The following is a 26,254-nucleotide window of genomic DNA, read 5'->3' as shown; positions in this document are numbered from 1 at the left end:
TTCTATGTTCTGCGCTTGCTCTTCCAAATGTTGCAGTTCGAGTTTCATGTAAATTAGGGCGGGCTTAAGCGTCACCATTGGTCCACTAGTTCTAGATTGACAGATACTCCTCTAGCCAATCAATCGAAGAGGGGAGTTGACGTCACACCAATGCGACTCGTGGTACAAGCTGTTTATGTTTGTACAATTTCTTCAATTCCATTATAATATACTAAAATGTTATTTTTCTAATACTTTTACATACTGTTCAATTTCTTATTTGTGCTTTGATATGTGCATTTATTAAATTAATTATTTTCGCTTGGCATACCAGCGTGATTGCGTCACCGCCATAGACTGTAAAAAAATAGGTCACCGCACACTTCAGTAGGTGGTGCGCGCCCGTGAAGCACTTCATTCTGAGTAAATATAACAACAAAGAAGCACTGCTGCACTCTCTTTTATTTCATTTTTCTTTAATCATTATACTCCTTTTCAGGAGTGCTACACTTACAAGGGAAGACGGCAGTTCAATTTAACTTTACAAAGACTTTCAAGCAGTAAAGCTATCTGAACTCTGGACATAAATAATTATATTCATTTTTTTTGAGATACATGAGAATGTTAATGTGCACACTGGTAATTGGTGTTAAACAATATTACTTGGCTCATGATGTCAATATGCTAAGGCTGCTGTAAGTAAAACATCCTGCAATTATGAAACACTACAATTCGTTGCAAAAACTAAGTTAAAAACGGCCATTGTCTGAAGACTTTAGGACTTTGACCTGTCGCCGCTACGCATTGCCTACCTTTTTTTATTAACCTCGCCAAATTTGACAAGATTATTGAAAATGATTGTGTTACAGAGAAGATAGAGAAACCAGTTGAATTTAATACAGTGATTTATTACAAACTTACTGTGTTTACTTACATAGCTACATAATTGCATATTACTTTAGAATTAATGTTTTAAATATAGCTTAAAATTTGAATACAGTAACATCTCCATCAGCGATAGGTAACGCTGTTTCTAGAGTGCCGCAGCTGTCCTGCAGAGTTTAGCGTCAACTCCGATTAAAAACCTCACCTGTCTTAAATATCCTAAAGACGATGATTAGCTGGTTCAGGTGTGTTTGATTAGGGTTGGAGGAGCTAAACTCTGCACCCAGGACCGACATTACACATCCTTGTTATTGATTAAATATTAAAGTAAAACGGCCAGTAGGTGGTGGCTGCTCGGAGAAGATCGACGCTCGCGGTGCCAGGTCAAGTGCATTAGAGGTGAATGATGGATCATCAGACAGGCATAACTGTAACAGGTCGTTGTTAGGATGACGAATTTAACTATACCATATTGCCAGGTATACGTATACCGGCAACAGTTTGAGTTGCAGGCACACATGCAGTTTAAAGGTGTCCTGTTGATGGTCGTCTTCCCCTGTATAACAAGTAAGCATCAGTAGCCACGAGTCGCATTGGTGTGATGTCAACTCCCCTCTTCGATTGATTGGCTAGAGGAGTATCTGTCAATTTAACTAGTGGACCAATCGTGACGCTTAAGCCCGCCCTAATTTACATGAAACTCGAACTGCAACATTTGGAAGAGCAAGCGCAGAACATAGAAAGAAGAGCGAAGAGAAAAACATCACAAGCGTACAAAAGAGTAAAATATGAGCAGAAAATGCAAGAAAGCACAAAGTACACAGTAATAAAACCATACTTTTTAACAAAGCATGACCATAAGTTTAAGTTTTGTGCAAAATAACTTTTAATGTGTTTAAAGTTTTTATTCATGCTTGTTATTTCTTTATTCACGCTTATTATAGTTTGATCCGTGACCACGTTGTTTGCTATTCTGATCATTTTGCATTCTTTTTTTCAGTTTGTGCAGTATATTTTTACATGTGTTTTTAAATTTTTGATTCACGCTTATTATTTTTTTATACGCGACCGCTATATATTTGGCGGGAATTTGATCCCATAATGAACTCCATGAACTGCGAATGTTGCAGTCGCTACCCCAGAACTGCGGGGAAAACGAAGTTTGCAGACAGTGCAGGCACTTCGCAGTTTAAACACTCAATGTCAGCCAAGCATAGAGTATGCTGTGACATGTTAATAAATAAAAACAAAATGAAAGTGGAAAAAAACTGCGCTACTCAGTACTCATTCTGCTTCACAGACCGTTTAATAACTTCGAACCAGACAGCGCAGAGCTCCTCTCGCCAGTCGCGGGCCGATCGCGATCACGCGGAACAGTTACATCGTGGAGATCCAGTGAAGAAATCCATTGAGTTCGCGACAGAATTAATAACATTGCTGCGAGATCCAGTGAGAAACATTCAGATTTGACGCAGAATTCTCTGTTATAAACCATATCAGATCAAACAGCGTTATAGAAGGCTTTAGGTCCACAGATCAGCAACATTCACCTTGGATTTACTGTAGTAACACTAACTGTAACTATGGTATACTGTGGTTATAACAGTAGCCTACACATATTTTTCCAGCACTTCAAAACTATATTATCATATTTAAATGTTATTTTTAATGTGTTGACCAAAACATTTTTTGTTCATCCTTTAAAGATTGTACCTATTTATAAAACTAAAAGTTTCAAGAAGTAGAAAAAAAGATAAAGATTAAATTACTATTGTAAACATAACTGCAGAGGACGCTTACTGGCTATTTTCACTCCCTAATATCTATTTTGTCACTCATTTTGCTTTTGAATTAATATTAATACATTATGAATGATAATAATTAAAGTTAACTTTATCTATACACCTCAAATTAAGCTCAGTGCTTTGTCATCCCACAGTGCTACCAAATACTTTCTGTAGAACTTAGTGCCGCTGCCCTCAAATGTTAGTCTGGAGCCCTGTGAACTTAAAATAAAACTGCACATTGTAATTTCTGTACGTTAAGGCTATTTATTATTAAAGCATTTGTCAGTAATACAGTTATTTTGGGGGAAAATGTGAATAATTGCATTGCAAGGTGATTTAAGGTGTGCCCCTAAATTTTCTGCTTGCGCTCCTAAAATTTTAAGTCAGGGGCTACAGCGCTCCTAATAAAAAAAGTTAGTCTGGAGCCCTTAAGCTAAACATTTTATATCTGATAACTGTTTTAGGATAAATGTTAATGACAAGCAAAATACTCAACTATTTTTATTTGGACTTTTTGTCGTATAATTTAGGTAATTAATGTACTGTGTAATTCATAATTAAAGTAAGAATCATTTCGTCGTTTGCAGCATATTTTTCAAAACATTAAAGTGGTAATGTGTGCGTATTGTGAATGAAATTAATGAACCTGCTTTTAGAAAATGATTCATAAATGATTCATAAACTCAAAGTGGCTGAGTTATCATCATCAGACTTAAATCAGAACACATGTTGCTGTCACTCAATTGTTTTTATGTTGAATATTATAGCCTATAAAATACAGTGTATATATATACAAAAAAATATTTACTTACTAATAAATTCTACATACACTACCGTTCAAAAGTTTGGGGTCAGTAAGATTTTTTAATGTTTTTAAAAGAAGTATCTTCTGCTCACCAAGGCTGCATTTATTTGATAAAAAAAACAGTAATATTGTGAAATATTATGACAATTTAAAATGACTGTTTTCTATTTTAATATATTTTAAACTGTAATTTATTCCTGTGATCAAAGCTGAATCTTCAGCATCATTACTCCAGTCTTCAGTGTCACATGATCCTTCAGAAATCACTATAATATGATGATTTGATGCTCAAGAAACATTCATTATTATTAACAATGTTGAAAACAGTTGTGTATAATTTTTTTTCTAAATTCTTTGATGAATAGAAAGTTCAAAAGAACAGCATTTATTTAAAATAGAATATTTTCATTCTAACATTATAAATGTCTGTAACTTTTGATCAGTTTAACTCATCCTTGATGAATAAAAGTATTGATTTATTTTATTTCTTTCCCCCAAAAATATAATTACAATTCTTACTGACCCCAAACGTTTGAACGGTAGTGTTTAATGTTACAAAAGCTTTAGATTTCAGCTAAATGCTGTTCTTTTGAACTTTCTATTCATCATAGCATCATGATATAAAAATGTAAATAACTGTTTTCAACATTGATAATAATCATAAATGTTTCTTGAGCATCAAATCATCATATTAGAATGATTTCTGAAGGATCATGTGACACTGAAGACTGGAGTAATGATGCTGAAAATTCAGCTTTGATCACAGGAATAAATTACACTTTACTGTATATTCACATAGAAAACAGCTTAAATTGGAATAATATTTCACAATATTACTGACTGTTTTTGTTTGTATTTTTAATCAAATAAATGCAGCCTTGGTGAGCAGAAGATACTTCTTTTAAAAACATTAAAAATCTCACCGACCCCAAACTTTTGAACGGTAGTGTACATAAAAGAGTCTTTATTCATTTAATTTTCTTCTTTGAACAAGAAAATGTCTGCAGCCATTGTGTTTTGATATGTCTGTGCTTAATAAGTATTACATTAATGTATATAAAAGTGTTCAAATGGTACACAGTTCCAAATCTTCCAGACATAATGGCTAACAGCAGGTTTTCCTGATCTCTGCTTTATGGTTATTCATTTGCTTATTTTAAAATGAAAAAAAATAAATAAATTTGGAATACACTTTGACAGACAGTCAGAAATGCATGAAGGTATTAAGTCATTCAGTGCTCTGAAACCAATAAAAGAAGCTTAAAATCAATCCTATACAGTTCAAATCAGCTAGGTGCAATGTGGGTTCTCCTTGTGGACCTTGTAATCTAATTTTGTAAGTGTTTGTGCCACTTGATAGTTCATCTGTATTTGTCAAACCAGTGTAGTGCATGCACTAAATACTGTCATTTGGCTCTACCGATACATAAAACTGCAAGTCATCAGCAAAAATGAATTCCTTTCATGTATATAAATTATAATGCCTACAGGGATCATACACAATCTTTTCACCTACAATTTGTTTTTATGTTAAGGCTTTGAATAACTTATTTTTGATGCTTCTGTAATGTTCAGTAAAGCTATATTTTGGACATGGATATCTCTTTCTCTTATTGTCTGACTCTCTTTATTTCTCTGTCTCAGGTAATGACCAGGCATAGAACCAACCCTGGAGATGCCGAAGAGAAGAGATATTCTTGCCATCGTGTTAATTGTGTTACCATGGACCCTCCTCATCACTGTGTGGCACCAAAGTGCAATTGCCCCCTTGCTTGCCATCCGAAAGGGTACCAACCTCTCTTACATATAATGATATTTGGTGTTGCAGTGCCAATTTTGTTATCAGTCAAAATGGGAAATTTCTGCACAAAGCCTAATAGACTCTCTGATGAACTCAGCGAGTCGATTTATTTGTGCTCACTTGAATGTGGTCATGCTAGAAAATACATTTGCATATCATTATTCTCACTGCAAATTCATTTTTTAAAAGAGCGTTAAAAAGGAAGTGCTAAACAATATTTTATTTTCCTTCAATACAAATTTGTTTTCTCTCTAACCAACCACAAATCCGTGAGTTGAACGAGTGGACTTTGTCTTTCAGCTGTGTGCCATTTCATGTGAACTAATTTAGAAAAAAAAAAATCATTATGCATGTGGATGAAAACAAATCCCACTTTCTAACGCATTAGTTGAGTTTGAGTTCATGAGCCTCACTTTAAAAGTCCACTGACTCCAATGAAATTACCCAGCAGCTTCTCATTTATTCAACTGCAGAAGATTTCACCAATAAAACCACTCTCTGAGGAGCATTTCTGGTGGCTCTAGGTCAAAATTACCACTTTGCACGTCTACAATTTATTTTAGCTCCCACATTAAAACACTTATTTAAGTGGATGATTCACATACACCAGCTGTACACAGCCTGTTATTTATGGGGCATTTGGGCCAAACTAATGGCTTCACAACAAACAACTAGTCACTGACCACCCTTAGCTCAACCTACAGGGAGATCCGTAGGACACCCAGCATTTGAAGATTTATACATCTCTCTCTATATATATGCATGTCAATAGCATAAGCTTATGGAGATTTACAGATGTGAATTCATAGAACTTATCATGAAGCAATTAACGTGGGTTTGTATGATGCCTAGGAGGCAGTGAACATCTGGACTGTTAATGGAGTGCGCTAATCTACTGGTGCTAAAATGTCTGAAGTGAGAGCAGGGCACTAATTGACCAGTGATAAAGATCTGATATGTGAGGTGCCACCATCATTTCTGCCCTTAATGAGCTATCAGCAGGATTGTGCTGGAACTGCCCACACCATCATTTTGTTAAAATATTGTAGAAGATATTTGGTAACACTGCAATTATTTTAGCAACATCATTCCTGCATGATCATTTAATCACACAGAGGTTCAACAGAATAGTTCAGCCAAAACTGAAAATTCATTCTTTCCTGGAACACAAAAACATGAGAAATTTCGAAGGATGTACCACTATGTCCTAAAAAGCTCTGAAATTACTCTGCTCTGCTGTTAATAGACTGACGCAAAGGTCATTCAACCCCAAATAAACGCATATGAACCAACAATTCAAACCTTGCGTTCAAATATGCCCATTTTAATACTATATAGGTGAAAAACAGTATGTGTACATGTATCCTAATTTATTGTTTTCATTAAACAGTAGGCGAAAAGTACCCAGATGACCTACTACTACCTAGAGATTCAGAAGTGCACATCAAATGGACACTTTTCTATACCATGAGGCCACGGTAGAGGATGAGAATTGACACCGTAGGTCACATGAGAGTGACAACATGGCAGATGTAGATTCAAACCAAATGTAGTTTCTACTATACAGAATGCGATTCAGATGCAGTTAAAGTTACTAGGTTTTTAAGGTCATAAGCATGTTGCCATGTCTCCAATTATGTCCACAGACCTGAAGAGTTTAGCTCCAACTTTCTCCAATACATCTGCCTGTGTGCTTCTAGCATTCCCAAAAACTTTCTGGTTTTAAAAATCTAGCTGGTTCAGGTGTGCTTATTTAAGGTTGGAGCTAAACTCTGTCGACCTCATTGGAGACCTCTGCCATAGACAATGGAATTGTTTCAAAACCATGTTTCTCCCTAAACAAGTAGTTATGTTTTAAAGCTACACTGTGTGATATTTTCCCCCATCTAGCGGTGAAATTGTATATGACTACCCAGTGAATATTAGTTTCTGTTCCTTTCAATTCCGAGGGCGTTTTAACTCCTACGGTGGCCGTATTATTCCAAGATTAACATGGCTTCCAGTTCGACTTCGCAAAAATTGCGCCTTTAAATCTATTCATCACCTGTGATCCGTCGCAGCACAGATTTATGTTACAAGGTAAAAATACTTTTTCACCATTGACGCGAGGAAAAGTAACGCAAGTTATACTAGAGGTCGTTCTGGCGTTATGCACAACCATGCTATGGTTAGACAAGCAACTATAAAACTTTGAATTTACACAAATAGGCTGAATTACCTGTCGAGAAGAAAGCAGGCAACTTCGGCGTCCGTTTTAAAATATTTGCTCCTCATGAGCTCTTTCCATCTGGGAAAAGTTACTCCAGTATTGACTTTGGTCTTGCTGATTTGCCTGTTGCGTTGACGTTTTAATTCTCTTTCGCTTCCTTGGCGACTCTGCTACATGTCTTCGAAAATAGGCGTGATCCTCCATCAGCAATCTTTCAAATCTGCCGGCAGTCTCGAGTAATCTCCCCCTCGCATTCGTCACGGTGTCACTGAGTGTAAAGCGCGAAAGGCGAAGCTTGAATTTACAGGTATGTCCCTCTTTGGCTAATGTAGTTTCAAGATGGAGGGGTAACATGGCTGTCGCCATTCGAGCGACTCGCTCGTATGTATTATAAATGGCAGATTTTACGCTTACTAGAATACTTTATTAGTTGGTGGAAGTAATTTCACATGAATGAGCACATATACTTTTGATAGAACAAAGTGTTTTTTGCTAAAAATCAACTTAAAAAGTTACACAGTGTAGCTTTAATGTCAGAACTTCTACTGCTGATTACAGTTTTTTAGAAGAATTCAAGAATATTAATAAGCAGCATTATAGTTGATCTCCCCCTTTTACATTTATTTGAAATGCGTGATTATACATATTTTAAACCACCAGGTTGCATTCCCAGTCTTTTAAGGCCAAACGATTGCTTTATGTGAGAAACACCAAAATTGATCATCCACCGTAACACTCAAATCCCACGAACATTCATGACTTGCTGCCTAAAGAAGCGTTACCACAGCTTAGAAGCCTAATGCTATAGTCATGACTAAAGCGAGTCATATTGACATTACTGGTGCTTTTATTAGCATTAATACGCATTTATATTAATGTGCTTTTATGGTGATTCTTTTTATAAGTATGCCAAGATATTCTCCAAAATTTCTCCTTTTGCGCTTCACGAAAGAAAAAGTCATACAGGTTTGGAATGACATTTTTGTCTGAACTATCCTGTAAAGAATTCAAGAGCAAATCATACAGAACCTGTGCTTTATGGGTTTGAATCAGTGCCATCTACCACTATAGAGTAACGGTATTATGATCTCCTGTATTATGGTTCCTGCTCTCACCCTCTCCAGTCTGTCGCCATCTAGTAAAAGAGATCTTAATCATACCAGAGCGACTTACCATCCACCGGCAACGGCTAGCAGGTACTCCTCTTAGGTTTGAGGCATGCGTCAGACATAAAGAGAGCAGCCTGGAGTGCGCTAATGTCTTAATTCTCTGTCTCTGTCTGGCAGATGACGGGACGGAGACTAGGCATGAGAACGGCCCAGCCACGGACTCAAAGGAATACTGCTCACAGGACAAGGACATAGTGGAGGTGGTCCGTACAGAATATGTGTACACAAGACCTCCGCCCTGGTCCGATGTATTGCCCACCATCCACGTCATTACCCCGACATACAGCCGCCCGGTGCAGAAGGCAGAGCTAACGCGATTGGCCAACACCTTCCTTCATGTGCCCAACCTGCACTGGATCCTGGTGGAGGACTCGCAGAGGAGAACCCCTCTGGTCACGAGGCTTCTGAGGGAAACAGGGCTTAACTACACACACCTCAATGTGGAGACCCCAAGGAACTACAAGCTGCGAGGGGACACGAGAGATCCCAGGATCCCACGTGGCACCATGCAGAGGAACCTGGCTCTGAGATGGCTACGGGAGACTTTCAACTCCAACAGCAGCCAGGCGGGAATCGTCTACTTTGCAGATGATGATAATACGTACAGTTTAGAGCTGTTTGAGGAGGTGAGTTAAGACAGGTGTAAAGTCACCTCCATCTGAAAGGATACATAAATTGTGTATTGTTACATCAATAATGGGTGTGTTGGTAAGTGACTGCACTTACTCCAGTCTTACTCCATTGATTCAATAATAGCTTTGTTTGAGTGCTTCAAGTGCATGATCATTTGACTTGGCGTATTACATTCCCATTCCCATATATTACATACTGCAAATTATCCTCAAAGAAAGCGAAATACTCATTAATTTAAAGTGCCCCATTTTGCTATTTTAAAGGTTTCTAATTTACATTGTTTATATCATTTACATGAATAACAGTGTTGAGGGTCAAAGTAGAAGTTGTTCGCGGGCAGCCAATGTAGACCATAGGTTGGCGTTATGCACATTTGTTAAATTTTTACATAGGTATTACATTTACATTTATGCATTTGGCAGACGCTTTTACCCAAAGCGACTTACATTGCATTTCAAGGTACACATTTACATTCTTATCAGTTCTTGCTTTCCCTGGGAATTGAACCCATGACCTTGGCGTTGTATGTAGGTATGTATCAGGAAGTGAGACTGGACTTTTCGGCAGTTCAGAACTGATTCTTTCTTTTAGGAGACAATAACTTTATTTGTCATGCACTTTGATCTTAAAAACTTTACAGAGCTTTTACATCCACAAACGGTTTATTTACGGCATAATATGGGCACTTTAATTCCTAATAGTTCACCCAAAAATGAAAATTATTTCATCATTTACTCACCTTCATGGTTTTCTGTTGGAAAAATAAAAAGAAGGCATTTTAAAGAATGTTTCAGCTGCTTTTGTCATTATGATGAATGTCAATGGCTCCAATAAAGGACATAAGAGCGTGAAAATAATCCATATACTCAACCGGTATTCCAAGTCTTCCGAAGCAACAGATTGTATGATGAACGGATTTTTAATTAAATCAAAACATTGATCAATGCACTGACTAAACATTCTTCAAAATAACTATTTTTATGTTCAACAGAAGAAAGAAAGTCATAAAGGTTTGGAAAACACGTTTGGAAAGTCATACAGGCTTTGTACAACATGGAGAATGTCATGGTTTGTAAATGATGACAGAATTTTCACATTTTGGGTAACACTTACTCGGGTCTTGTAATGCTACAGTTGGTAAATACCTGTCAGGACTTCCTTCATCACATGAAACACTTTCAAATCCCCTGAATTTTGAGACGCTGCTCTGAAAAGAAAAATCATTGATGGTGGGTGGTGAAAAATGATCAGGCACATACTTCTGAAACACTGGCAACTAAAGACACAAGACTATTATTAGGGTTGAACAAAAGCTGCCATTTTTCTTGATATATGTGGGTTGTACATTTTAAAAGATTAATATTTATACTTAACATTCTTTCAATTGCATAGTTCTTTGCAATAGCATGCAGATTTTGCCTTTTAAATTAGGTCTGGCCTTTAATAATACAGTTATAGTACTATATTAATATATAACATGATTTCTTATGATGCTGACATTAATCAGTGCTGATCTATAGAGCCACATAATTACATTCTAATTTTATTATAAATTTTAATGTGGGAGAGACTGAAAATCTAGCTTCTTAACTTATCTTAACTTAACTTTCATTGAAGTTAACTTAATATTGTATCTTTGTTTGATGCACATTTTCATTTTTAAACAAATTAGTTTGAGATCAAACAATAATTGGCGGACTCCCTGCCGTACCACCTCAGATCCCCTATGGACTATGGACTCTGTTGAAAAAATAAAATTTTAGAAAACGTATCAAGAGTTTATAATTTAAATATAATGCATTTAAATAGCAATATTCCAAAGATAAACTAATTTCAACCCCACTCTGGGCTGCTGTTCTTATCTAACTTAAAAGAGCCATAGTTGTGTGTGGCCTAAAATCAGTGACCTACAATGAGAAAGCATCACACAGAAGAGCCAGTAATACCTTTTACCTTTTGAGATGAAGATATAGTAACAGTTCATGAATTATGCATCTGGCCTTGTTTAAAACAACCATGCCTGCCAGTGTTTATTAATTATTAAGCTCTTATTAAAAATGCCTAGGCAGGCACTCTGAACGAAAGGGTTTATTTACAGAGGCTGTGTATTTTTACCCACAATCTCCTGGCTTTCTTTTCCAGTATTGACTCTGCTGTAAGTGCTCTGAGCTCAAGGGACACAGGCCACTTTCCCTCTCCTCTGTGACTACTTTGACTTGACAGAATCATTTCAACATGTCCTATTCTGAATAATGAGTCATCTGCATGCACGTCTAGGTCAGGCCTTCTCCCAAAAAGGTGGATGAGAAGAAAGTCTACTCTGTACAAAAATAAAACAAAACATACAGTAAAAATAAAAAAAAAAGAGAGAGAGCATAGTATGGGGCAACTGTACAAAACACAGGAAAATGTCACTTTATAGGTGACAGTGCCTCTACATCTTTGTGATTCGTCTCCCAATGTAATACTTTATCATCTGATGCTCGTAAGGGTCAAAGTGTTGGAAAGATCAATTAATTACACACTAAACAACTGACCCACTCGGACATCAATCACTGTTGGTCACGTGATCTACACCCACAAATTTCCCATGCAATGCACTTTCTAAAACATAATGGCAACTATACATTTCCATGTACAAAGACTCTTTTATACTGTGTGACAAAAAAGTGTGTATTATAAACACAAATTTAATTTATCAAATTAAATAATTAGCATCAATATAGTAGCCGAAGGCATAGTTCACCCAAAAATGAAAATTACCCCATGATTTACTCACCCTCGAGCCTTCCTAGGTGTATATGACATTCTTCTTTCAGACGAATATAATCTGAGTTATATTAAAAAAAGGTCCTGGCTATTCCAAGCTTTAATGCATTGAATGTAGGATGGGATTTTCATTTTTTCATTTAAAATATGATCTGGTATCATTAGTATTGTCACCAGTATGTTCAGTGTGTTTAGTATTCATGGACTTTTAGTTTATCTTCATTCATCTCAGTTCCTTTGTTGAGATCCCGCCTCTCCTTGGTCGTTATGGGTTCTGTCATTATAAGTTCATGTGTATCAGCTGTGTATCGTTAATCACCTCGTTTGTATTCACTACTTAAGTTTCTCCTTCACCGTCATTCAGTGTCTGGTCACGTCTGAGTTAAGTGTGTTTTGCAGCCTGTTCGCCTGTCATTTGGATTATTGTTATTAAAGCTTCATGTTGGAACCTTATTCATCTTCGTTTGTTTACCTGTAACTACCCGTGACAAGTATTCATCTGACAGTCTATTTTATGCCCGTTATTAAAGTAAATATTAAACCTTAAAAGAAACATTTGCAATCAATAAATTTGTATTTACTGGTAAAGCACCTTTTACAATAAATAATTCTAAGATATTACTGTTAATACTGACAGCCCTAAACAAAACAAAAATATTTTTTCTATATTTCTCTCAAGTTTTCCACAGATTGTCTTGCGCCCCATTCTGACCCAATTTGAAAACGCCTGTGTTAATGTAAGCATACAAAAATATTAAATATAATAAGTTGCTTGATGAAAGTAAAAATCGGAAACCGCGTAATTGTCAGATTGAACATGCGATTCTAAAACTTTGTTTCTCATGGTATAAGTCCACTTCACGTCACCATCTATTGGTTCTCTCCTCTTCCTCAGTTCAGAAATCAGCGTGAAGCACTTTAAATGTGAGGCAAAAAGCAGAAAACAGACGTTCATAATGTGAAACTAGGGCAGCCTTAGCCCTCCCCGATGACAGCTAGTTTAGAAAAGATTAATGCCCGGATCTGCAACGAGCAAGCATCCTTTTCAACAGTTTCCGATTCCAATTGTTTTTGTTTCCACCAACAGGTACAGAAAATGTCCCTCTCTTTCTTTAATGAAAAATGACAGTGGCGCAATATAATATTAGTAGCTCAGGAAGTAATCAGATTGAGGGTGACATTTTGGCCAGGACTGTTCACTTAATGCCTGATATGTTGGGGAAGGGTCACAGTCAATTACGTGAGCCAGATTTGGATCAATGTGGACAGCCTATAACAGTTCAGTCAGCAAATCCATCCTATACATTTAGCTTAGCCTTAATTTATTTTTTCATTTTACAGCGAGTGGTTTTCGTAAATTAGAACGAGACAGTGTACCTTTCAATCTAGTCCTTTTGTAGTTCTTTGTAAAAGCTCCCCTTGGATACAGTGGAAGATGCATTATGGGTATAAAGACAACTGCTCGTCTGGCCCGCTCTAGCCTTCACTATTCATTAGGCGGTTTCCTTTTATGATGTGGACCACTTGCGCTGGGTGGCACACAAAGCATTTGGATGTAGAAGTGAAGGGAGCGTTTGAAGCAGGAAGATTAAAGGCGGATCTGTCCCTCTTTCTCTTTCTTGCTTATTCTCTGTTTTTTCAGTGTTTCGGCTCCGATCTTTGTTCACCTCCTGTGACCTCCACAGGATGAATCCCGCTGTTAGTATCTATTTGTTTGTTTGTGAATTACCGCACTGTCCAAAACATGATCTGCAGTCCTGAGGTGTCTAATCAGACCTGTGCCTGTGCTGCCACTTAGAGAAAGCTCACTATAAACAGAAGCTGAACTGCCATGGCTATGATGAATGTTTTTGTGGCATGTTTGTACAACAGGGATGAAAGTGCCCCGGGATACTTTCTTTCAGCTCAAAACAGACACAAAACAGAAGCGAACTTTCCTAAATACCTGTTCCCATGTCCCTGAAAACAGTGTTATTTTCCTGATCCATTCTTTCATGCAATAAAAAAAAAATATTACATTTTAGGAAATTAATTTTAAAAGTTACAGATTTACACAACCTTTAAAAAGTTTGGGGCTGGAAAGATATAAAGAGACTGTGTATGTGTGTGTATATGTATGTATGTGATATGAGAACTTTTGAGCAGTAGCATAAGTAGATGAGAATCTCTATCATAATATTATAATTTAGCTTTCCAGTATTGATGGTGAAAAAAAATGTTTTAGTGTTGAATAATATATATATATATATACACACATATATATATATATATACACACATATATATATATATATATATATATATATATATATATATATATATATATATATATTAGAGCCCGACCGATATATCGGCGGGCCGATATTATCGGCTGATTTATTAAACTATCGGTATCTGCATTTATAATGGCCGATAAATGAATATTTAAAAAATAAAATAAATGCGGACGAAACACCCTTCAACCATGTTATGAGTGTTGGCGCTGCATAGTTTGTCCACCAGAGGGCACTATACAAGGAAGATCGCTAACATCAATGAGCTTGGAAATCACAACAAACTTATTCTGCCTAAATAAAGTAATGATTACTGTATTTATAACTAGCATATCTGTAGTTCCAGTCTCTGCATTGTAAAATGTAAGTTAGGCAAGCGAGGAGTGAACATTTAGACATAGAGAAAAAGTATCAAACATAACCTGTGCATAAAAGTTAGGCTAGCTTTTCTTTTACACGTGTGTGAAATCCAAGTGTGCGTTGCTGACTTCGTTTAGCCGCAGCATTAATGAGTCACATAATGTATTTAGTGCATCACTAAGTAGTAGATTTTAGAAGGCAGGCAGCAAATGATGATTAAAAATGGTTTGTTGTAGCTTGATGGAATAGATGGATAGAATTAAAAGAGTGCAGGTAAAGGGATAAGCAAGTTGACATTGTAATTATAAGGTAGCTTATAACATTGACATTTGGCAGACGCTTTTATCAAAAGCGACTTACATTGCATTTCAAGGTACACATTTACAATCTTATCAGTTCTTCACACACACACACACACACACACACACACACACACACACACACACACACACACACACACACACACATTATTACATAATTTAATTATTACTGTCAATATTAATAATAATAGTTGACTTTTTTTTGTTCAAAGGACTTTAAGTTTCATATCTTAAGTTTGTATTTTTATACATTATATTTATCAGAACTTTAATATATTCTGTTCTGTTGTGACAATAAAACAAACAAGTTTATTTTTAAACTGCATTATAGGCATGTGCCGTATCAAATTTTCATGCTGCGATTAATTGATTGAGCTTTTAACACGGTATACGGTATTATCACGATATTTTTAATTGGATTGGTGGGGGATTTCAATCTTGATTCAATATTGACTCTTTGGATAAATATTAGGTAGGCTACAGTACATGTAGGTTACATGTTATTTTTTCTCAAGAAAAAATATATCTCAAATAATGCTGTAAACATACAGAGAGCCCTGTCAAATGAACATTTATATATAATATTATATAATTTGGTTTTCATTATAATAACAATTATGACACAAGTAAAAAACATAATACAATTGTAATATAGTGCACATATTTTGTAAAATACTCCTCTCTATAGCTATTTTTTCAAGTCAATTCGTGTTGGTCATTAAAATTGCTTTCCTGAGGTAAATGTAACGTTCTGTGACATAATTGTTTGCCTGCAGTTTTATTGACCTCTTTCCGTGGCTGATAAAACACTGATTGATCGATATTACGGATGAGGCATAAATACCTTTCGGTAAGTTAACTCTTTAAAGAGCAACTTGCAGGTTAGAAGACCCAACAAGTCAATGTATAGAAAAATAATGTAGGAACTAGATTTTCTTTAAAAAAAAATTATAAATATGCTACAGTGGCTTCTGGAGTCGTTTTTGTGAGAAAATTTTACTTCCGCATCTGAAAATGGGCGTGACGGGCGAGAGTCGTGACGTAGCACGAGGGAGAGCGGTCGATTCACACAACAGGGAAATATGGATTGCAATGACATTTCGGACGCTGAGGAAATTGTTTACGGACCACAGCCATACAATTATGAGCCTGCTAGGCTGCCAAGAGAGCAGGGACAGGCCAGGATTAATGTTAGACAGAACATATTGGAACTTACAATAACAGAAACTAAGCTTTGATCAGGCGTTTGTCATGCTCATTAATATCCGCCCAGACTAACGTTACGTGATATAACTTAGCAGTTTCTCATGGAGAGACAGAGAGATATTTATTCATGATACATTTTTTGTTCCATAGGTGCTTGTGTGGGAAATGCGAGGCAATGTTTACAGCTGAGGAAAGTCAGTGTTACAGGGAGGTGGATGCATACTGGGCCTTAGTGGAAAATGCCAAACTTCCATGGTTGCAGTTAGTGTTACTACAGTAAAGCCATGGTGAATGTTGCTGATCTGTGGACACTGGATAGTTCGTTCATTCATTGCACAATGTTTATTCCTGGTTTTCACGTCAGCGCTGTTTGATTCGTTAATAACGGAGAAATGTGAATATTTCTCACTAGATCTCGCAGCGATGTTATTACTTCAGTGGCGAACTCTTTATTTACCTCGCAGTTAGGCTACAGTGTTGCTTGATCAGGCTCGCGCTGCACTGGTCCAAACTGATAAACGGTCCACACAAACACAATAACGAGTAACTGTTAGCTCAGTTTCGTTCCGCTTACATTGCGTTTGCCAGTAGATGTTGTGCTCGCGCCTACATCCAGCGGGAGAACCCGAAGATGCGTACACTGAAGGAACCGCACTAGCTCTGAGTCTCACCCGGTTCTTACTTCGGTATCCCATGTTGAACTCCTTCATATCGCCGGGACGATAATCATCCGATCTGAAGTGAACGCTACACACGACCGCGTTTTCCGAAGCCGACGCGGAAGAGAAATCCCGTCTCTTCACCTGCACAACCCGCACCCAGGCACAAAAGATAGCACCGTCCTTTTTCCTGTTAGGAAACCGGTGGACTCGATGTCCTGACAGGCTGGAGTTTTTGCAAGCTCCACAAACACATACATTTACCATGACGATGATAAATTGAAATACAAAAACTACTGAAAACACACTGTCTCACGACCGCTCTTACTGAATACCAACCCACTCTGCACTGAGCTGCGGCAGAGCACAGCACACGTCTCCCTCGTGTGACGTAAAATGACGCGATGTTGAAAAAAAAGCGGCTTGTACGAGCAGTCAAAGAAACGCTCACTTTATCTACTAAATTGGTGTCATTATGTCGTTTTAAAACATTTTAAATCCTGCATTATCTTTTCATATGGTATTTTCATACACGGTTATATATTCATTTAGATTTTTTTTTTACCTGCAAGTTGCTCTTTAAATAAAAAGTAACAGATGATCGGTTTACTTGAACTGAGGCGCTACAGCGATCGGTCACGTCACGTTTACAAGCGCCAAAACAACCTGCGTGAAGTTGGCCCCCCACCCAACGCAAAACGTCGTCAAACTATGCTCAATCGTTTGTGCTCCGTTTGTGCTGGTTTGTGCTGTAAAAATTTTCGTTTGTGCTGTTTCGGTTTTTTAGATATTAAAAGAATATTTTTAGGTCATTCTGAGGTCACATAGCCCCCCCATATGTTCCAAATTCACCCAAAATAGTCTCGTTCGTTTGTGCTTCGTTTGTGCTGGTTTGTGCCGGTAAAATTTTCGTTTGTGCTGCTTCGGGTTTTAAAATATCAGAAATTGAATTATAGACGATGACGTCACCAGCCCCCCCACATGCTCCAAATTCACCCAAAATAGACGCAATCGTTTGTGCTCCGTTTGTGCTGGTTTGTGCTGTAAAAAGTTTCGTTTGTGCTGCTTCGGTTTTTTAGATATTAAAATAATATTAGGTGGTCATTCTGAGGTCACTCAGCCCCCCACATGCTCCAAATTCACCCAAAATAGTCTCGTTCGTTTGTGCTTCGTTTGTGCTGGTTTGTGCCGGTAAAATTTTCGTTTGTGCTGCTTCGGGTTTTAAAATATTATACATTCAATTATTTTTGATGACGTCACCAGCCCCCCCACATGCTTCAAATTCACCCAAAATAGTCTCGTTCGTTTGTGCTTCGTTTGTGCAGGTTTGTGCTGTAAAAAGTTTCGTTTGTGCTGCTTCGGTTTTTTAGATATTAAAATAATATTTTTAGGTCGTTCTGAGGTCACTCAGCCCCCCATATGTTCCAAATTCACCCAAACTAGTCTCATTCGTTTGTGCTTCGTTTGTGCTGGTTTGTGCCGGTAAAATTTTCGTTTGTGCTGCGTTGGGTTTTAAAATATCAGAAATTGAATTATAGACGATGACGTCACCAGCCCCCCCACATGCTCCAAATTCACCCAAAATAGTCTCGTTCGTTTGTGCTTCGTTTGTGCTGTTTTGTGCCGGAACAATTTTCGTTTGTGCTGCATCGGTCTTTAAAAAAATATATATAATATAATATAATATACATATATATATTTTTTTACAGTAGCTAGTTGAAGTAACAAGGTAAGACCGAAACGGATTAAATTAATCAAAAGGGGAAAAAATATCAAAAATTAAATTTTCCACAAAAAATATTAAACATAAAAAACAAAAACAAACAAAAAAAAAACATACGCAATATGTAAAAAATATAATACAAAATACAATACAAAATAAGAGCCTTTCTTAAATGAGCAGTGAGCACCAATAATAATTGAGCACAACATCAACATCTTATGATTTCTAAAGAATAATGTGACGTTAAAAACTGGAGTAATGATACAGAAAATTCAGCTTTGACATTACAGGAATAAATTACATTTGAATTATATTAAATTTGAATTATATTAACATTAAAATATTAATTTTATGAAAATATATAATCTATTTATAGGCTAATCATTTTTCACAATATCAGCAGCACTTCCAAACTGTAATACATTATAGATTACTTTGTTACTTTTATTTAAAGGAAATTATTTAGAGTACCTTACAATAAAGGCCGTCTCAGAATTGTAATGCATTAGCTACTCCAGTTACTTTCACCAAAATAACTACAGAAGTAGAACTTAACATTTCTAAAACAAACGACTAGGGCTGTGTAACAATATGCAATATGAAACCAAAATCCCGACGCTCCATCCACGGTCCTGTGTTGCGGTGTGAGAAGGCAGAATCGCGACACACCCCTTCCAACTCCTGAGTCCAGATCCAATGCTACCACATCTTCATATAACTATTATTTGAAGTTAACATTATAAAATACATAGACTTACACCACAAAAACAGTTGAGGATAAATTCTTTAAAATTGGTCAATTCCAGCGTTATGGACGTGACATTTGCAAGTCAAAACTTGAAGTATAAATTATCAGAATAAATTAATACCAATATATTGAAACTGTCTGTTATATATCCATAGGCTTCTCCCTTAATAAAGGAGTCCAGACATTAAAAAAATATCAGTCTACTCATGCGTTTTATATTTAATATGAGGGAAATAGCATGTGCGTTACATTTTTTTTTTTTTTAGTAATTCTGCGCAAACCAAAAGTAGCCTAATACTAGCCTACCCACCGGATGAAGAAGCGTTGTCTCTCCGCAGAACATAAATTATTCATTTTATTTAATTTTTCGTGTTTGCATTTATGAGGAAAAAACAATGTAACGGACGGAGAACTTCGTTACGGACTGACCACTCTGAAAACGACACTAAAAGACCTCAAACAGAAAGCACAAAGCCTTTCTTTAAGGTGAAATTCGTTTTGTATTAATTTTATCTTAATTTTAATCATTGTTTCATCTACCAAATGCCAGGATTTAATAGGCAAAATAAAATGTTAATAGGCCTATATCAGACAACAGATAATCAGGACATAGAGGCGCCGGCGCCTGAACTGCAGTTGGTCTCATAAATGAACCGAAACTCAGCGCCTAGACCTACTTGCATCACAGACATGTCTACTTTTAAACAGAACAATTCAAAACGAAAGAAAACAGACTGCTCTCTGCTTATGTATGAAATGTGCATTTCTCTGTGGTGCGTTCATGAAGATGCAGGCTGGTTGAAGTCATTTAATGGGCTGGTGAAATCACCGTCTATAATTCGCTTTCATTCACTGTCTAATATTTTAAAGACCGATGCAGCACAAACGAAAATTGTTCCGGCACAAAACAGCACAAACGAAGCACAAACGAACGAGACTATTTTGGGTGAATTTGGAGCATGTGGGGGGGCTGGTGACGTCATCGTCTATAATTCAATTTCTGATATTTTAAAACCCAACGCAGCACAAACGAAAATTTTACCGGCACAAACCAGCACAAACGAAGCACAAACGAATGAGACTAGTTTGGGTGAATTTGGAACATATGGGGGGCTGAGTGACCTCAGAACGACCTAAAAATATTATTTTAATATCTAAAAAACCGAAGCAGCACAAACGAAACTTTTTACAGCACAAACCTGCACAAACGAAGCACAAACGAACGAGACTATTTTGGGTGAATTTGAAGCATGTGGGGGGGCTGGTGACGTCATCAAAAATAATTGAATGTATAATATTTTAAAACCCGAAGCAGCACAAACGAAAATTTTACCGGCACAAACCAGCACAAACGAAGCACAAACGAACGAGACTATTTTGGGTGAATTTGGAGCATGTGGGGGGCTGAGTGACCTCAGAATGACCACCTAATATTATTTTAATATCTAAAAAACCGAAGCAGCACAAACGAAACTTTTTACAGCACAAACCAGCACAAACGGAGCACAAACGATTGCGTCTATTTTGGGTGAATTTGGAGCATGTGGGGGGGCTGGTGACGTCATCGTCTATAATTCAATTTCTGATATTTTAAAACCCGAAGCAGCACAAACGAAAATTTTACCGGCACAAACCAGCACAAACGAAGCACAAACGAACGAGACTATTTTGGGTGAATTTGGAACATATGGGGGGGCTATGTGACCTCAGAATGACCTAAAAATATTCTTTTAATATCTAAAAAACCGAAACAGCACAAACGAAAATTTTTACAGCACAAACCAGCACAAACGGAGCACAAACGATTGAGCATAGTTTGACGACGTTTTGCGTTGGGTGGGGGGCCAACTTCACGCAGGTGCCAAAACAGTATTTGCTGTCTGAATTTCGCAATAAAATGTACAGAACCTGTGAAAGTAACCTGCTCTGTCTAGTCTGTCTGTCTCCGTGTACACTTTGCTCCGTGATTTTTCTCTGCGTGAGAAAATGGATGTGTGGCGCGAGAGCATGTAAAAAGTGTCAATTGCGAGTCTCACACTGAATGCTTAGAGTTGACAGCCCTGCTTTTAGAAGGGGGATAAATCGACGGCAGCGTTCCTCCTTCCGCCATGCTTCTTCTCCATGTGAGGATTGTTTGCATTAGACTGAGTGCTCACGGCGCGCATGCACAGAGCTAATACATGTGGGTGCGCACATGTTTCGCGCAGCATACGCAGTGATTGTTTAAGCGGTTGATAGAAAATAAGCTAATGTCCGTTGTATAAATATAAATTCTGATCTATTATTTTTCACGGTATTTTGAAGTGCACGCAACAACAATATCGTGCATATTCATTACCGCGATTTATCGCATTACCGAATACCGGCATAAGTCTACTGCATTATCATATTATTTTAGTAAGGCTGAGGACTCTTAAATAACGACAAATAACTAATGTTAGGGAAATCTGTTCATGTTTTGTTACGCGTTTCTGGATTTTTTTTAAAAATATGTATCGGCCGATATATCGGAATATCGGATTTTTAAATCACCAAATATTTGTATCAGTATTGGCCTTAAAAATCCTTTATCGGTCGGGCTCTAATATATATATATATACACTCACCTAAAGGATTATTAGGAACACCATACTAATACTGTGTTTGACCCCCTTTCGGCTTCAGAACTGCCTTAATTCTACGTGGCATTGATTCAACAAGGTGCTGAAAGCATTCTTTAGAAATGTTGGCCCATATTGATAGGATAGCATCTTGCAGTTGATGGAGATTTGTGGGATGCACATCCAGGGCACGAAGCTCCCGTTCCACCACATCCCAAAGATGCTCTATTGGGTTGAGATCTGGTGACTGTTGGGGCCATTTTAGTACAGTGAACTCATTGTCATGTTCAAGAAACCAATTTGAAATGATTCGAGCTTTGTGACATGGTGCATTATCCTGCTGGAAGTAGCCATCAGAGGATGGGTACATGGTGGTCATAAAGGGATGGACATGGTCAGAAACAATGCTCAGGTAGGCCGTGGCATTTAAACGATGCCCAATTGGCACTAAGGGGCCTAAAGTGTGCCAAGAAAACATCCCCCACACCATTACACCACCACCACCAGCCTGCACAGTGGTAACAAGGCATGATGGATCCATGTTCTCATTCTGTTTACACCAAATTCTGACTCTACCATCTGAATGTCTCAACAGAAATCGAGACTCATCAGACCAGGCAACATTTTTCCAGTCTTCAACTGTCCAATTTTGGTGAGCTCGTGCAAATTGTAGCCTCTTTTTCCTATTTGTAGTGGAGATGAGTGGTACCCGGTGGGGTCTTCTGCTGTTGTAGCCCATCCGCCTCAAGGTTGTGCGTGTTGTGGCTTCACAAATGCTTTGCTGCATACCTCAGTTGTAACGAGTGGTTATTTCAGTCAAAGTTGCTCTTCTATCAGCTTGAATCAGTCGGCCCATTCTCCTCTGACCTCTAGCATCAACAAGGTATTTTCGCCCACAGGACTGCCGCATACTGGATGTTTTTCTCTTTTCACACCATTCTTTGTAAACCCTAGAAATGGTTGTGCATGAAAATCCTAGTAACTGAGCAGATTGTGAAATACTCAGACCGGCCCGTCTGGCACCAACAACCATGCCACGCTCAAAATTGCTTAAATCACCTTTCTTTCCCATTCTGACATTCAGTTTGGAGTTCAGGAGATTGTCTTGACCAGGACCACACCCCTAAATGCATTGAAGCAACTGCCATGTGATTGGTTGATTAGATAATTGCATTAATGAGAAATTTAACAGGTGTTCCTAATAATCCTTTAGGTGAGTGTATATATATATATAAAATCACATGAGGGTTTTGTACCCTAAAGAACAGTAACAGAACAAAAGATCTAATCCATAATCTCTCTCTTTTCTGCAGATGCGATCAACTCGTAAAGTATCAGTGTGGCCTGTAGCGTTTGTCGGAGGTTTACGGTACGAGTCTCCAAAGGTTAATGCAGCAGGAAAAGTGTACGGCTGGAAAACAGTATTCGACCCTCATCGGCCCTTTGCCATCGATATGGCAGGGTTTGCCATCAACCTGCGGCTCATTCTGTTCAAGCCTCAGGCCTACTTCAAGTTACGAGGGGTGAAGGGAGGCTACCAGGAGAGCAGTCTGCTCAGAGAGCTGGTCACTCTCAACGACCTGGAACCCAAAGCGGCCAACTGCACTAAGGTGAGCAGATTGACATTATTTACTCACTCTCATGTCATTGTTCCAAACCCATATGCAGTTTTTCCAGTAGAACACAAACGGAAAGATATTGTTTTTTTTCATAAAATGGATATGCGTGTGTATGCACAAATGTGTGCATGAAATCTGCATACTAAAACAATTCATGTTTCACCAATAACTTTCGGACTCAAAATTATTTCGATTTCATAAAAGAAAGTGTTGGAAGTGGAACAACATTCTCTGGGTGGCCTTATAAATGAAATTGGATATTTCATGCATAGATATTTCATCTTAAATATATTTCATCATATACAGTGAAAGAGTGCTGCGTTATAGCTCGAGCTGCGAGGTTTCTTTGTATAACAATGCAGATACACAAGTACGTTTGTTCAGCTAGCTAATAAGAGGTCTTTATAAAAGGTGTTTATTGGGTTTTTTAACTGGTTTGCTGACATTTTCAAGATAAATTCTCCCGTGCTTACAAGTACTAAATAATCCACACTATTGAGACCCAGTGGTTTTCATGTCTTTAGCATTTGGAATGTTATAGAGCTGATTAAATAATGAGCTTTTATGTTTAGTTTAAATACTTATTTAATACATAGAGCCAAGTCTCTCTCTTCTAAAAGACACCCAAGGACAACTGTAAAAACAAAAAATACTATTCTCTCACTGTTGTATCACAGTCTCAATCTTTTTGTACTAGCTTATATTTTCTCAGCAATTCTGGAACAATTTGTTGCGGCGCTTCTAATGTTACTGACTCACAGGATGAATCACTTCTGCTGTATTATTCATGATTTGTCACTTGAATGCTTGACACAAAAGTGTGTATGTGCGTTAGAGTGTGTGTGTGTGTGTGTGTGTGTGTGTGTGTGTGTATATACATAGAAACAAATGTCTAATTGGTGATTTGTGCAGGGATTAACTAACTGATGCTTTATTTGATGTTACTGAGCTTAGGGATGCCGTACTTAAGACAAGACTTAACCAGGATTTGACCATTTAGAGACAGACAAACCAGAACCAATTCCTGGACTTGCTACCCCAAAGATATGAACAGTTGTACAAATACACCTGATCTAGTTTCTAGATCATTCCTTGAACTTCATTCGGTCAGAGCAACTCAACAGACACACTGTTATTGCAAGTGGGACTGTTAGCGTCCGCTAGCAGCCTAAGTGGGAGTGGGACCCCGACCCATCTCGACACGATTATAAATTATTCATGAGGGTATAATGAGGTGGGTATGACGCTGGTTTCTGAAAGACATCAACAAGGGAGACGGAAAAGAAAAGATGAGTCAGACAGTGTTTCTTCCTTTGGACATTAACAACAATTTCCGGCTAGTTTAATGAGGCAGATGATTATTTTTTTGTTCTGATTACTTCATCTTGATGACATAAATAGGTAGAGTAAAATGCACAATTAGTGTTTGACATTAACGCTTGTCCAGGACAACTGGATTTGTTGAAGGGGCAAAGTAAAGAGATTTTACTTGCCCGAGTTTAAAGTTTAAAACGTCAATAACACAAAATAACTTAGCATCGAACATTTTCTGGCGAGAATGATTCTGATTTTATAACATTGTGTAAACGGCGATTGATTGTGTTTATTGAGTTGAGGCTCGCCCAGCCTGTGTGTAAGAGAGACTCTCAAGGAGAAATCAGAAGAAAAATGTGCAACAGCGCACACAAAGAAACTCACAGAAGCTTATTGAAACACCTTTCTGTACATTTATAACATGATATAGTTAAGCAACATCACATGACCAAGAGTGGTGTTTTCCCATCATGATTGCAAATATCACATTTATTTTATACAACTGTTGAATTAACAAGTTAATATAAAGTGACTTACATTTTAGACACAATATTGGCAGTTTTTTCTCCATTTCGTTAATGAATGATTCAGTGTTTTTTAACAAATCGTGTGATTCAATGAGTCATTCATAAAGACAGTGTAAAATAATAAATATAATTGTTTGGAAGCACTTGGTGAAGGGAGCAATAAAATAATAGTTTCCTCATTATCTTTACCTGGAATATTACCATGAAAACTGCGGCGTCCATCAACTCCGTTCTTACAACTGGAATTTGTTATTATTGCTATTTATACGTTAACTCAAAGTGTCCCGCCATCTAGCTTCAAAATTAATTGCAAGGAATCGCTACCCTGGGTCACATGACCATAAACGATAAAATTACGTTGAAGTGATTATCATATGTACCCTTTGCTAACAGACTTGTGGACGGGCCCTTCGTAAAGGGATTCATATATTCAGATACAAAAGGCGTCCCCTTTCCAAAGTGCCCTATAAGGGCACAAAAATGCCAAATTCGCCCAGTCACTTGCTTCATTCTTGAACAATCAGCAATTTGAATAAAATCAGCTAAATTAATGACTCATTCATTAAAACAGTCATATGCCGCCACCTACTGGTGGTTTAGTGTCATATTTAAAAGTATCATTGCATTTTTTCCAACATTTGATATTTGTTTATTCAAATATATTATTTAAAACATAACTATATCTCATAACACTATTTATGCAGCTGTAAGTTAGCAGTGTAAATGCGTCCATGCTACCTCTGAGCTTCTTTAAACTGACTGTCTTTAGTTTCCTCTGCAGTGGAAAGATGGATTTTGTTGATACTGATTTCATTTGATTGGTAGCAACTAACAACCCTAAAGTGTCTTATTAGTCTAATTAAACTTAT

General features: G+C 37.3%; 1 protein-coding gene across 1 annotated transcript in view; it reads left to right on the top strand.

Annotated features, from left to right (window-relative positions):
• Nucleotides 1-26,254, top strand: part of b3gat1a (beta-1,3-glucuronyltransferase 1 (glucuronosyltransferase P) a) — a 30,173-nt gene that overhangs the window by 3,098 nt on the left and 821 nt on the right. Inside the window, exons 2-4 of the mRNA XM_081372042.1 lie at nucleotides 5,101-5,243; nucleotides 8,753-9,261; nucleotides 23,239-23,535. Of these exons, the coding sequence (XP_081228168.1) occupies nucleotides 5,132-5,243; nucleotides 8,753-9,261; nucleotides 23,239-23,535 (918 nt within the window). The 5' untranslated portion in view covers nucleotides 5,101-5,131. The remainder of the gene's footprint in view (nucleotides 1-5,100; nucleotides 5,244-8,752; nucleotides 9,262-23,238; nucleotides 23,536-26,254) is intronic.

The sequence above is a fragment of the Scardinius erythrophthalmus genome (genome assembly GCF_964197995.2).
Source record: "Scardinius erythrophthalmus genome assembly, chromosome: 8".
Lineage (NCBI taxonomy): Eukaryota > Metazoa > Chordata > Actinopteri > Cypriniformes > Leuciscidae > Scardinius > Scardinius erythrophthalmus.
The sequence above is the reverse complement of the archived record's forward strand: the minus strand, read 5'-3'. Positions and strand labels throughout refer to the sequence as shown.